At 37.6% G+C, this 14,397-nt stretch overlaps 2 protein-coding genes across 2 annotated transcripts in view; one reads left to right on the forward strand and one right to left on the reverse strand.

Moving 5' to 3' along the window:
• The window catches only part of LOC134744272 (1-phosphatidylinositol 4,5-bisphosphate phosphodiesterase classes I and II), a 98,368-nt gene that overhangs the window by 73,046 nt on the left and 10,925 nt on the right, over positions 1-14,397 (reverse strand). The window contains exon 3 of the mRNA XM_063678025.1: positions 4,133-4,270. Coding sequence (XP_063534095.1) covers positions 4,133-4,270 — 138 coding nt within the window. The remainder of the gene's footprint in view (positions 1-4,132; positions 4,271-14,397) is intronic.
• LOC134743652 (la-related protein 7) overlaps positions 11,177-14,397 on the forward strand; it is a 41,797-nt gene continuing 38,576 nt past the window's right edge. The window contains exon 1 of the mRNA XM_063677244.1: positions 11,177-11,188. The gene's annotated coding sequence lies outside the window, so the exon portion shown is untranslated. The remainder of the gene's footprint in view (positions 11,189-14,397) is intronic.

Here is a 14,397-nt window from a genome sequence, read left to right on the forward strand (position 1 = left end):
ATTCATATTATTTCAGCTACTTTCAGTTTTTGCATACTTTTTTTAGGGTTCGTACGGAGGGTAAAAACGGGACCCTATTACTAAGACTCCTCTGTCCGTCTGTCCGTTTGTCCGTCTGTCTGTCACCAGGCTGTATCTCATGATACCATGATAGCTAGACAGTTGAAATTTTCACAGATAATGTATTTCTGTATAACAACAAATACTAAAAAGTACGGAACCCTCTGTGGGCGAGTCCGACTCACACTTGTCCGGTTTTATTAATATTTAGTTCACATTGATATGAAAGTCAATGAGGTACATTGATACGTGATATTTAAAATATGTACCTTATAGGATAGTACTCGAGTTCTATCAATAAGTAATTACTTATGTAACATGTTATTTCATTATCACTCCTGTATGGTTAACACGTGTAGCCTTAAGTGATCATTTAAGAAATAAATAAATATAAATAAAAATGTTGATGTCGATTATATGCGAGTATGTAATGTTTTTTTTTTTACAAAATGGTCCGCAAGGATAAAGTTCTATCGATGAACTTGTGCAATGCAATATATTATATGTACATTCACTGATTTGCTTAATGGTTGTTAATAAATTCACTGTTGATAATAATTTATTTCAGATAAATAAATAATTAATAATTAATGTATGAGATAAATACCTAGAGAATCTGAGATTTATTCATAATTTTCATAAATATAGGCCAAGCAACAAGAAGGTATAGAGGGAAAAGGAAATGCTTGGAACACAATTTTTGACACCATAACTTTGTTTGGAGTTTGGACTAGCTAGTTAGGAGGTGCACCATAGATTTAGTATTAACTAGACTAGATACCGCCAGTACAAGACTTGCGCGAGTTTTTAAGTAGTGCAGTGCACCACTTCTCGCTCAGTGGTGCTCATGAATGACATCCCAAGTGCAAGACGTTTATTACCACGCAACAAAATGCCTAATTAACTGTGCGAATACGAGTGTGGTTAGTCTTGTGAAAGGTGACATTTCTTTTCATAAGTAAGTAATTTTGGTATTAAATATCGCCTTATTTAATTTAAAATTATTTATTTTTAATTTGTAATGATGTCGTGACGTTTCTACCAAGATAGTCAAAAGATAGTGTCTTTACGAAGTGAAGTACTAAGTACGCCATCCATTGTGGCTTATATTTGATGCATCACTAAAGGAATTTTATTTGTAAGTTGCAATGGACAGCAAACAATCGATACTTTCGTACATCGTTTAGTTGCATGGTGGGCGGGATTTTCTCACATTCGGTCGATTTTAAGCCACCTAGTGTTGTACACTGCGATGTTTCATGCAGATTTGCATTCAACGTCTGCGTCTGCGACATAACTAAAAAGTCCCCGGCCGTACCCCTTCAGCCGAGGGGAGAGGGGGGTTTGAAGGTCCCATTTCTCGGTTTTTACTTATATCTTGAAAACTTTGCGTCTTAGAGATATGACTACTAACACAAAATGAAAGCTGATTAAATTTGTTACAAGTTTAATTTTGTCAAGTTTTTCGGTACCTTGAATAGTTTTCGAGATATCCTCTCTTGAAAGTTTATTTGGGGCTCTTAATTTTATCTTGACATCTGCACCATTGAAGCTACTAAGCCATGTTTGGTATCGTTTTCGTGTAAATCGGTAGCCGGGGACTTTTGATTTGATATCTTCACCTCCTAACTAGTACAAACAAAGTTACGAAGTCTATAATTGTGTTCCAAGCATTTCCCTCTATAGTTTTTTTGAGCATTCGTTGCCTGACCTAATAGAGGTTGAAAAATAATATAAATGTCTTTGATTTTATACAAACGACTTTAAAAACCGTATCAAGCTGCCCCATCTCCTCCTACACTACCTATACATAGCTTTAAAAAAAAATAGAAATCCATAGCGACAATTTTTTTCCAAGTCCCTAACATTTTCTAAATCACTGCGATGCGAGCGCCAGTGTATTAATCAGTGAAAAGATCAATTCTAGTAATTATGGACATTAATAACATTATTTTATTTTATCACTACTACACGTCCGGTACGTAGGTTGACTGACACACAATTGCCATTGTGAAGTTTTTATCACATTTATTTTTACAGTTACAGTTATGTCTGGGAAAACCCCAAGGACCCAACATTCATAAATAAATTCGCAGAAATCAGTTAGGTGTAATGCCAAATGTTTCGCCGGGGAGCCAAAATATGTGTTCCAGAATTTCGAAAGGAAGTGATTTCTCGTGTTGATCAGTAGTCAGAGGTAGGTATTATTCGTATTCTACAATATGTATAATATTCTAATTAGAAGTCACATTAAAGACCCTAGCCACATAAGTAGATTTTGAGCGCGACCTACTGGCTATATGAATATTGATTCAGTAATATTAGTACTGAATTTCCGATTCTGAATGCTGCCCCTAGGGGCCGGAATAAACTGGGAACACGGTGAACGGCAGAGTGAAATGTCTAAAGAGGAACACTCATCTACTTTAAAAATAATGTAGTTACTTTTTAATATCCGCGCTTTTAAGGAAAGTTGTGAGCATTTTACACGAGAATTGTAGAGCCGGGAGCTGTGGACGCGGGAAGGTGTGCACCTGAGGCCGAGCACCTATTAGCGCATGGGCTTGGGGGCTAGCTTGGAGGCGACTTCCGTCCCTTGCTTCCTCGTAGATGGTGCGCGAAACTGAAGATTCTTTGAGATGTTTTCTTGTATATATATATATATTACAGTAAATGTACATATTACAAATAATTACCGAAAAAGTGAAGGTAATCGCACTTAAACTATCGTGAGACATATTTCAAAATATTTATTAGTACGGTTTTTACTCACTATTATTTTTAGTCGCTTTTGGCGACATGTTCGGATTCTTTGGGAATCCTTCCTCAGGCATGACGCGCGCAGTGCACGACGTACAACCGCCGCGGACACTCGTGCCTGAGGAAGGATTCCCAAAGAATCCGAAACATGTCGCCAAAAGCGACTAAAAATAATAGTGAGTAAAAACCGTACTAATAAATATTTTGAAAGTGAAGGTACTTATAAAACACTGATTTAAACTTTCACGATTTTTACTCATTATTATTCACAACGACGGGACTTAATCGCGTAAAATAAGTTTTAAATTCACCTCATAATAATGAGTACTTATAAAAAACGAAATTGGACTTAATCTTGGTAACAAATTACAACAAACAAATTACTATAAAAGGACCCCTTAAACAGCATAACCCGATGGCCGACGGCCAGCCGGCACAAGTTTTCATTGCAGACGGCCAATAGTAAACTAACGAAACATGACACAGAGGCCAACCACAATGTGCGTTAAAATTGCTAACTGCGACTGCGAGTCTGTGTGGTCGCTGATAAGGACCTTTTTACTTAGGATCGCACTTAATTGTTATTTTACTTACAGATGCGATACCGAAAACATATTGTTTCTTTTTCTGTGTACAATAAAACATATTATATCCATATGCTACATATATATAAAGTATTGATAGTATAGTGCAAATCAGGCGCCAGCTCTTATAATTCGACCTGTAAATTAATTGACTGCCGTGCCTCCTATAAAATATAAAACACGATTATCAGATTTTTCAAATATATATACCTTCCTGACCTGCAACCTTCAACACCTATGCATGTGACACAGTTCTCAGTCTATGCGGTCGTTCTTAAATCCTGGACCAATAGCGCTCGAGCGCGCGAGCAACGCGGTAATGGTAAGGAGCCATTCAAAAATTTCGCGGTATAAAGTCAAGTAATACTTTTCACGATGTCCCGTTCCCGAGTCGGTTGAGTAGATACTTGGAAGGTAAGTAGTAGAAGCCAGTTAAAATAAAATTACAACAGGCGATAAAAGCTAGTATGTATTGCGTTTATTACTGTTAACTGGCCTGGCTTGACATTGGGCAGGTCACGTCTGCGTAATTGCGTATGCCGGATGACCCGTTGGCTCCCACAAATTATAAGGCGTCACGGTAGACCTCGTCAGAGATGGCGGACCGAGCTTGACACCTTTGACAGATTCGTGGGAGACTTCAAGGTATAGGGCTACGTGGAGGAATAGGAGGGAGGCCTTTACCCAGCAGTGATAAAATATAGGCTCGTAATAATAAATAAACTGACCTGAGCGATTTCCTTTCTCGTGCAGCAGAAGTTAATGAAAGTGACGTTGACGAAATCTGCCCCATAGCACACGGTCACAGTCTTCTCTTCCAACGAGCCCTGCGAGCCGAACAACACCACGTTCCGGATCTTCTGGTCCTAGGACAAAGAGAAAAACAGTTTAATCAAGGTAGTTAAAAAACGTACCTATATCACTGCTTAGTGCTTATAGGCTAAGAAACAAGAAGATACAGAGGGAAATGCTTGGAACACAATTTTTGACTCCGTAACTTTGTTTGGACTAGTTAGGTGAACATATCAAAAGTCCCCGGTCGTACCCCTTCAGCCGAGGGGAGACGGGGGTTTGAAGGTCCCATTCCTCGGTTTTTACTTATATCTTGGAAACTTTGCGTCTTAAGAGATATGACTACTAACACAAAACGAAAGCTGACTAAATTTGCTACAAGTTTAATTTTGTCAAGTTTTTCGATATCTTAAATAGTTTTCAACATATCCTCTCTTAAAAGTTTATTTGGGGCTCTCAATTTTATCTTGATATCTCCATCAGTGAAGCTACTAGGCCATGTTTGGTATCGTTTTCATATAAATCGGGAGTGCCAAATTCATTTATGGTATAGTATGAATTTTCTCAAATGATTTTTACGCCTCACGCCCTAATCTGTTAAACAAAAGCCTTTGTTTCTTTTGTTCAGCGGTTACCAATGCTACCGCTACGGACTGAGCGGGAACAAACTCAGTAGCCGATTGTATCTGACGGAGGTCACAGTTCTAACCTAACCTACTTTTCTGGTAGCAGTTTCTTTGTGTGTGAGATCGCAGTTCTAATCTAACCTACTTACTTGCTACCAGTTGTTTTGTGATAGATAACTTTTCTACTCTAAATTGTTTTTCTGGTAGCAGTTTCTTTGTGTGGGGGATCGTAGTTCTAACCTAACCCACTTTTCTGGTAACAGTTTTTTCGTGTGGGGGGGTCGCAGTTCTAACCTAACCTAACCCACTTTGTTGATAGCAGCTTCTTCGTGGTGGGGGTCGCAGTAACCTGTTTACTGACGAGATTATTACGGGAACAAACTCAGTGCCGTTTGTATCTGAAGGAGGTCACAGTTCTAACCTAACCTACTTTTCTGGTAGCAGTTTCTTTGTGTGGGAGATCGCAGTTCTAATCTAACCTACATACTTGCTACCAGTTTTTTTGTGATGGATAACTTTTCTACACTAAGTAGTTTTTCTGGTAGCAGTTTCTTTGTTTGGGGGGTCGCAGTTCTACCCTAACCTAATCCAGTTTTTTGGTAACAGTTCTTTCGTGTGGGGGGTCGCAGTTCTAACCTAACCTAACCCACTTTGTTGATAGCAGCTTCTTCGTGGTGGGGGTCGCAGTAACCTGTTTACTGACGAAATTATTCCGATAGGTATTTTACATGTTTTCCCTTATTTCTAGTATTTCTATACGTAATAATGGTTATAAGAAATTGAAAATAAAAGAATAATTTAGCCTATACTGGTCCCTCTACTACTGGTCACTGGCCTCCTCTCATACTCGAGAGGGTTTGCGCTATAGTCCCCACTCTGGCCCAATGCGGGTAAAAACATAACATATATTTTCTGAAATGAGATTAGTCAATGTGTCTGTTAGTCGAAATGGCGGTATACAAAATGTATGTTACATTATTTTTACGTTCTACAAATTTAAAATAGATATTTAGTTCATTATATCAAACATTATTATACGTTTCGAAGTTTGAAAATTGAAATTATACCGAAAGTGCGTATATATTATGAGACGCACCCCACAAACGAGGGTATCGAAAAGTCAATGTTGCTCAAAAGGCAATAGAGAGTTGTACTTGAAGTTTCCCTGCGAGAACAAATTAAGAATGACATAATGCAGGGGGAGTATTACTATACTATGTTAACAATTACTCGTACTCTTTATTGCTCGTAGAACCGATGGTCAGTGGGGATAAGCTCTTGACGGGCCACTGCCACTACGTATGGGAAATAAACCCCTGGGAAGGTCCCTAACAAGGTATACTGCTGATCCGGTCAAGATCACAGAAAATAGTTGAATTGGGGCTGCACTGCACACAACCAATCGTTAGGTCTTTGAACCAGCAGGGAACACCTAATTATGACGTTTAAAATGTTACTTCCGCAGTCTATGCTATCAAATACGGCGCAGAGTGAGCTTAGACGGAAACAAATAAACGTTTTAAAATATATATAAAAAAAGGAAACAAACGTGTAGGTATTCATTTTTTCCTTTAGATTCTTACGTAACGTAATACAGGGGGGAGGAGGTCGGTCTATTCTTATTTTTTCTTATACAGATGTTGGAGGGGGTCAAAAGCTGGCAAAATTCGTCTTACGTAATAAATGAATGGAGCCAAAGTTATGGATTTGATATTTTATACACGTTACGTTTTAGTATTATAAATGACCGTTAATAGACCAAAAACATGTTTCCATCAAATATGTTTTCTAAACGAGGGCGAATGCTATTAAAGAAATATATTACACTCGCGATTTCTATTATAATGGATTATATTACCGCCACAGCGCTATTTTTATAGCTACAGCTCTACGCCGTTTGGATTTGTGAAGAGTTTGACGATTATGATAATAGTGCATATGCATGTATTAATTTTGTTATTTAGCTATAGGTTAGTCATAATTATATTGTACGCCCGTGATGGATAAACTGTTGATTCTTGATTGTATTATTGTCAACATCTCTGTAAATAATACTAGATTCTCGACTTCTGGCAAATAAAGAAATTCTATTCTATTCTATTTCAAATACTAACAGCAACACCCTTAACTAACTATTTGTAGGCATTATACCGTTGCAATAAGGTTAACGAATCATACATAACTGATCTACAAATATGACTGATGGGAACATACAGCGTGTATTTTTGATACGACCACATACTGTAAAGATAGTTGTTACATGCCCCAATATAGTAGATTGTTAACCAAGGGATGAAAGGCACTAAATTCAGTCGAGGTAGTTTGGCGCTCAAACGCAGTGAGAGCGCCAATAGTCTGAGCCTGATACGGTGCCTTTCACCCGAGTTAAGCACTCTACTTTTCATTTCGAATACCTACTAGGAAAGAAAAATACATGTGTATTTAAAAAAAACATGACTAAGTATAAACTTTTATAGTATTTCTTGAGGGACCTTTTAATTGACAATCTAGGTAAAAGTACCTTTATTTATGTAATGGGGAGTACAATATCAGAAGGGAAATTGTACAATAAATCCATTGAAAACCAAATTTTAATGGCTATCGTAAAAAATAAAAACCGGACAAGTGAGAGTCGGACTCGCCCACCGAGGGTTCCGTACATTTTAGTATTTGTTGTTGTAGCGGCAACAGAAATACATCATCTGTGAAAATTTCAATTGTCTAGTTATCACGGTTCATGAGATACAGATAGACGAACAGACGGACAGCGGAGTCTTAGTAATAGGGTCCCGTTTTTACCCTTTGGGTACGGAACCCTAAATATAAAAAACGTACTTGGAAATTAGAATGCTCTAGAAGAGCAGAAACGTATCACTTTCTGAACAGTTGATTGAACTGATTGAACAACAATGAACCACTTTAAGAGCATAAGAAATGAAAATATTACTAAACAATTAAGACTTATTTTTTACTCGATTTAATTTGCATTAGAATTAAAAATATACGCTATATACCGACCAAAAAATATCAATTTCGCGTAGTTATCAGAGCTACAGTTCAATTGTTTCTAAAATATTTTCATACATACATATGTAATTTTTATTTTTATGATAGGTAGCATTAGGTTTGGGGAACCCTGTTGGCTTATTGATTGGACTGACACACAGCTGCAAAAAAGTGCATATCTACTTTATGAATGGAATTCATTCATAAAATGGATATGCAATTATGCACCTTTTCAGCTCACTGTACGTACAAAACATCTGGTAGTTTATGGACATTTGAGACATTTTTCATTGCATTGGTACGGACATAGTTATTTGTTTTAAAAGGGTCTCTATTGTGTCCCATAAAGTTTTAAGTCATAATGTATTGTTTGTCCGCATTTTCGTTAGTCATTATTTGGTTTTTCTCAGAAACGTAACCTATCTATAGGATAACCTTATGAAAATCCTGAAGTTTAACGTTTTCAGAATTATGACTAATGATAATCTGACAATCATTACATTATGACTCAATAATTATGTCTAACGTGTAGACAACGGTTCTAAAAGTGGAATATTGAATATTGAGCATTGCGAGGGTTTAGGGCACGAGGGTTAAACAAACTTTGCTGCCGAGTGAAACACTAAATTTTTCATTGCATCAACGCGAGGAAAATACTAACTGTAAAACATTTGGATTTGATTTGTAATCAATTCCAATTGTATACTATTAAATATTTATCATTCAAAATCATCACGTCCACCAGCCAACATGAGAAAACAACTTAAAATTTGCATCTAATTACTTTTCCACTATTGTGGATAAAACGCAACTTACCCGTCAGTTTCTAAATACAACTTTTTATATAAGAACTTAAAGAATGGTTTTTGCACTTTTTCTATGAGAAGGGTGTATGTACTTTTAGCTGGGTTCCAAATTCCAAACAATACTTGCCGCTTCAAGCTTACTTCTCACAAGAGCCGTGTAGAACAGTTTGATGGTTCTAGGATCATTGAAATCGCGCGCATTCCTGATGACGAAACCAAGTCGCTATAACAATCGGCAACTAATCATTTTATGTGTTCATAAGAGAGGCATCGCAGGAAACACCCAGGTCTTTGACAGTTGTTACGCGGGCGGGAGTTCTGATCCAAGTACATTCTGTGCAATTAAAGGCTTTGGCGAGCAAGCGCAACATTTGGATACGTTGAAATGCAGTTAGCCTGGGGGTTTGGTTCGGCCTATTACCTCGGGCTCTGGCTTAAGAGTATTATTTAAATAGTGGTTAATAGTACCGGGCTTTTAGGCTTAATGCCAATTTCCGGTTGAAGGCCAAAGCTAAGAGCCTGCTTTCTACCTAACCCCCGCAAAACAGTGAGGCTAAAAGCTACGCTCCGTGAGTGCCGCGAAGGGTGTACTCGTAGCAGGATAGCCTTTGAAAAATTGCCCCCAGAGATTTTTGTGCAAATCTATTACCAGATGATGCTCCGTGAGGAGAAAATATTTCATACAAATTTTCAACCCTCTACTGCCCCCTGGAACCTGACGACATCAATTTAACCCTAAAATGTTTTTATTTATTTTTTCTAAACTATGTTAATTTTGCCGGATTTCAAATTTTGTACAAATTTTACTTTAAGAACAAATTAAATTACTTTCTTATGAAAATATTTTTAATTTGTGTTTTTACAAGTAGTCACACTACTATTTAAACTATAAACGAAATAAATATCATATACAAAGGAAAAAATGACCAAGGCCTCCAGTGCCCGGGGCTGGAATCGAACCAGCGTCCTCCGTTTACGCGACAGATGCCTCAACCGCTCGGCCACTCGGGTTCGGTGGCATGGGTCGAAATTTCCAAGTATACTTAAGTATGACAATTTCCGAAGGCTTGTGGCGCCCCCTGGCCATCCCTGAGGTAGAACAGTATGGTTCGACCTCCTAACCGAATCAAACTCAGGTGATTACGGGCTAGCGAAGACTCGGGACGAGTGAAGAATTACATTTCCGCACGTGTATCGAACGACGTTTTTTAATACAGTACCGAAGAAACAAGAAAAACAACAAGTAAGGAATAAAAACAATATCGAAACAATGCCTTTAGAAACTTTGCTTGGAGTAAGAAAAAACGCCTCTTCTTTGACAGACGTTTCGGCAACTGTTCTTAATAAGTTGTCTGAATGGAACGGAATAGCTATGGAAGGTAGAGGTAGACCATGTTGGTTACGACGTTTAAAGGAAACTAATATTAACACTCATCAATAAGTAGTCATGAATTGGAACAAGTAAAATGTTAAAATAATTGGAAAAGTGAAAAGCACTAGTTCGCGAAAACCAACTTCCCGCACGCTAAACAGCTACGTATAGTAGGACTTTTTGAGCAACTGTATTAAAAATGATATTGTCATGTTAGGATCAATGAGAGCATATTCGTTGTTAAGTTTAATCGTAGCATACACAATATACATATAAATAGTCGTAGCAAACAAATACGCAGTCATAGGTAGTAACTAATTTACTACCGGAATGATTGTATTATTTGTAATATGGTTAGCGGTAAATTGCCTCGCTTAGGCAACGCCGGCCCACCGTGGTACTGAATACTAAACCCGCAGAAGGCCGCCCGAGGCATCCTGGCTTTGGCAGCCGCCGCTTCGGTTCTAGTCTAATTATTTTACCGAAACTGAGCCCTTTGAGCTTTAAAGATTAGAAAGAGTGAGAGGCAAAATAATATTGATACGCATGTCGCATATGCTTTAGGTCTAAAATGCTAAATTAGAAACAATGTTAGTGCTGATAGCTTTCGCTATACGATATTGAGATGAGAGTGAATTAGACTGAACAAGAATAAAATTGATTCCATCCGTGTTGAAGCTGACTAGGGGCAAGCTTAGGGGTCTGATAATTGACAATAGCGCATTAAGCTTTTAAAGTGTTTTAACTTTTTTTGAAAAGATGTAAATGGACGCTTTTTAACCGATTTCAAAAAAAGGAGGAGGTTATCAATTCGACCGTTTTTTTTTGTATGTATGTTACCTCATAACTCCGTCATTGGTGAACCGATTTGGAAAATTGTTTTTTTGTTTGAATTGAAGTCCCAAGTTGGTCATGTTTTTGTCAAAACCCAGTGCTGATGATGGGATCCATTAGGAATCCAGGGAACTCCTCAATTCTTATAGGCATACATATATCGGTTTTAGTATTTTCATCAACAAACCAAGCACTTTCATCCAAAATAGTACCATTTGATGAAGTGGAATTACTGATGATGACCAGAACGGACCTCTTTAACAACGCATATTTAAATTTTGGCGATTTAAGTCCTACTCGTTATATTTGTTAAGCACTAGTAACTTCTAAAGGAACATTTGTGTTAAGGTCTAGTTCTGATGATGGGTTCCATGAGGTCCAACTCCTCAAATCTTGATAGCTTAGATCCAGACCTTGAAACTTACCCGAAGTGCAAAAATGTTTAGTGACAGTTTGGCCAGACAGATGAAGAAACAATAAAAATTGAAAAATAAAATTAATCTTCGACTTCAAACGTATCAGTTTGCTAGCGCATATAAAACGAGATAATATTATATTTTCCCGTTTGAAGTCGGGTTTTACTTTTTTTTAAGATTAGTTTTTCGTGTGACGACTCACGAACAAAATGAGGCACGCACTTGGGGAAAATATATATTTTTTAAATTGTCTTGAAACCGTTTTTTTTTTGCATTGCATGAATTCCTAGGTAAGTAGCTAAACGGCTTTACAACTTAGCAGTCATTCAACTTAGATTCATCAAGTAATTGCGGTCTCGTTACTGTTATTTAATATTTCAGAGAGCTCATTTCAGAATGGCGCGTTATTAAGAATTAATTATAACCATTGTAATTAAAATGTAAGTGTATATTACACGTATGAAGCCCTCTAATCGAGCCGTTACGTTACCTAAATATACACCCCGAAATCCAGGGAAACGGCCTTAATTTAAATGAAAAACGGACCTGCGATCAAGGGAAAGTTAACATATTTTAACGTAACTCAATGTCAAGTCATGTCCTTAATAATAAAAGCCAGCAATGAATTATTAGTCGTGAAGCATAACGCTGTTGTCATAATAAATACGTGGGTTTGAAGCGGTGATTATAAGCGGAGATGAATCGGTCGGGTTCCTCGAGGATGCACAGTTTAGCTAGAACCTAATAGGTATTTTAATTTAAGGTCGCTCCACAAATCACGTTCCCTGACGATCGCTCGTATGTGTAAATACGTGATGTAATAACATAAAACAGTCGGATTGCCTGTAAACCGGAACGGATTGATTTGTTGCATTACTTGGAACATACGCGACACGAATTGCGAAAAAATACGAAAACGATATACATTTTTTTTGTCTAGGTCGAATACTGATGTAAGTAAGAACATCTTGGCTTGATGAGAATGTACAAAGTAATATTTGATAACAAACATTATTATTACAACTTTCGGGATCAATTTCGCGAAAATAATGGCATACCATTTACATCAAATGCTATTCTTGACTAAGTAATTTCTTCTAATAATGGTTCGGGATATGAGCTCCTAATATTTTAAAGTCTGAACTCTGCCTTGCTACGAAGCCTTGCTTTACCACGTCAGTTTTAGCCTATGAACCCCGCCTGAATCCTAATCCATAACTTAATTAATTAAAGAGTTTAAAGTTTTCATTACAACTAGTTAAGAACTACCTAGAGTCCTAGATGTAGAAATAACGAGTCACGATTGTGACGGCAGCAGTCTGTCATAAAGTCCAAAACCGATAAAACTACAAAAAAAATCTATCTCGGTGTAGGGTTTCGTAGTTACCATTCTGTCAAAATATGCCAAACGGGGGCTATTAGTAAGTATCATGTACATCACAAGCATAAGGGAGTACCTTCGCAGCGCTTTGTACGTCTTTTTATTAAGAGAAGATTTTTTGCAATAACTCAAAAACGACTGGACCGATCATCTTCGCTATAGTTTTCATTGAAAGTATTTATTAAGCTTTTATTTCACGATTTTTTTTTTCATATTTTCTGGACCCATGGTTCAAAAGTTAGAGGGGGACACATTTTTCTTTCTTTCGGAGCAGTTATTTCAGAAAATATTAACTTTATCAATAAACGGTTTCTGGAGACTCTTATTCGTTTTAAAAGACCTATCCAACGATACCCTACAGTTTTGGGTCAAAGCAAAAAAACAAAAACATTTTGTATGGAACCCTAAAAATTTTTTTATGTTTTTTTTTACCGTTCTGTCGCAATGCATAATTTATGTATCCATGCCAAATTACAGCTTTTCAACACTAACGATCACGGAGCAAAGCCTCTGACAGACGGACATGGCGAAACTAAATATAAGGGTTTCTAGGTGTCTACGAAACCCTAATGAGATACCTACTAGATATGTGCCAAATAAACACGTAGGCGGTATTATAATTGTAACATTTTCTACGAAAGTAATTACTGGACTACTGGGGGCCTACCGCGAACCACGTTCGACGTTTTGCTTGGGATGTCACACTTACGTACGAATTTACAAGTGCGACAGAGAGGCAACACGTCGAACGTGGTTCGCGGTAGGCTCTCTGGAGTCACCATCCGTGAAAGCCGAATCAATAGAAAATTTAACACAAATTAAACAGCCTGCATCGATGGAGCCCACATTACCGTGAAAACCATGCATACGTTTTCCCATAACACACATCTATCCGTACCCTAATCGATAATGAACGGAGCGGACGTTAATTTTAGCTGGGCTCTTACTTTCTTTATATGCACAATAATAGCAAAGCCTACTGCACGGGTTCCAAAACATTTGTCCGCATGCCCTTTATGTGTCGGGGATAACTGCTACCCTCAATTCTCAGGAGTTTCAAAGGTTCAAACGCTGCTTGCAAAGGGCGCTCAGACCGGCGCCCATTCTTGGACAGCAAGGTGTTTGAAAACCTAGGACCTAATGAATCGCCCGTGATGATGTCTAGCGCGAGCACTACTTTCTCGAAATCCTATAACGAGATAACTTTACAGTCTCCCCTCCATTGGATACCTTGTTCGGCAAATTTCGCTTTGTGGTTCTTTGCTTACTCATTCACGTATTAAGAAACTTACCTATAAAACAAACTAAGCTTCTGCAATAGGGAATATTACGCGAAACTGCGTAGGGGCCGCCAGGGCGCCACTACCACAATCTGAGGGTCTATCGTGAAACAAGAAAATTTCTTTATCTAACATCTCTGTCACTCTTGCATATTCGAGCGATAAAGAAGCAGATAGCGAATTTTCGGATTCGCGTTTTTCGGTAAGTCTTCTGTAAGCAAATCGCCTTAATGCATCAATGTCATATTTTATTATGTCTGAAAACTTGTCAAAAACCTGTTAAAGGTACAGTATGCATAAGTTATATACTCTATGGTTTAAAAGGCTAGTCCTGCACTCTGGTGGCAGAACATTGCAGTAATATCCCCTTTTTGTAGAATATTTTGAATGTTAATAATTCAATAAATTAAGCCGAGGTTTCGAGTATTAAAACGCCCACATTTGTGGCTATCGGCTTATCTGACTAACCAGTTAACAATT

This window comes from Cydia strobilella, chromosome 1 (genome assembly GCF_947568885.1).
Source record: "Cydia strobilella chromosome 1, ilCydStro3.1, whole genome shotgun sequence".
NCBI classification, from domain to species: Eukaryota; Metazoa; Arthropoda; class Insecta; order Lepidoptera; family Tortricidae; genus Cydia; species Cydia strobilella.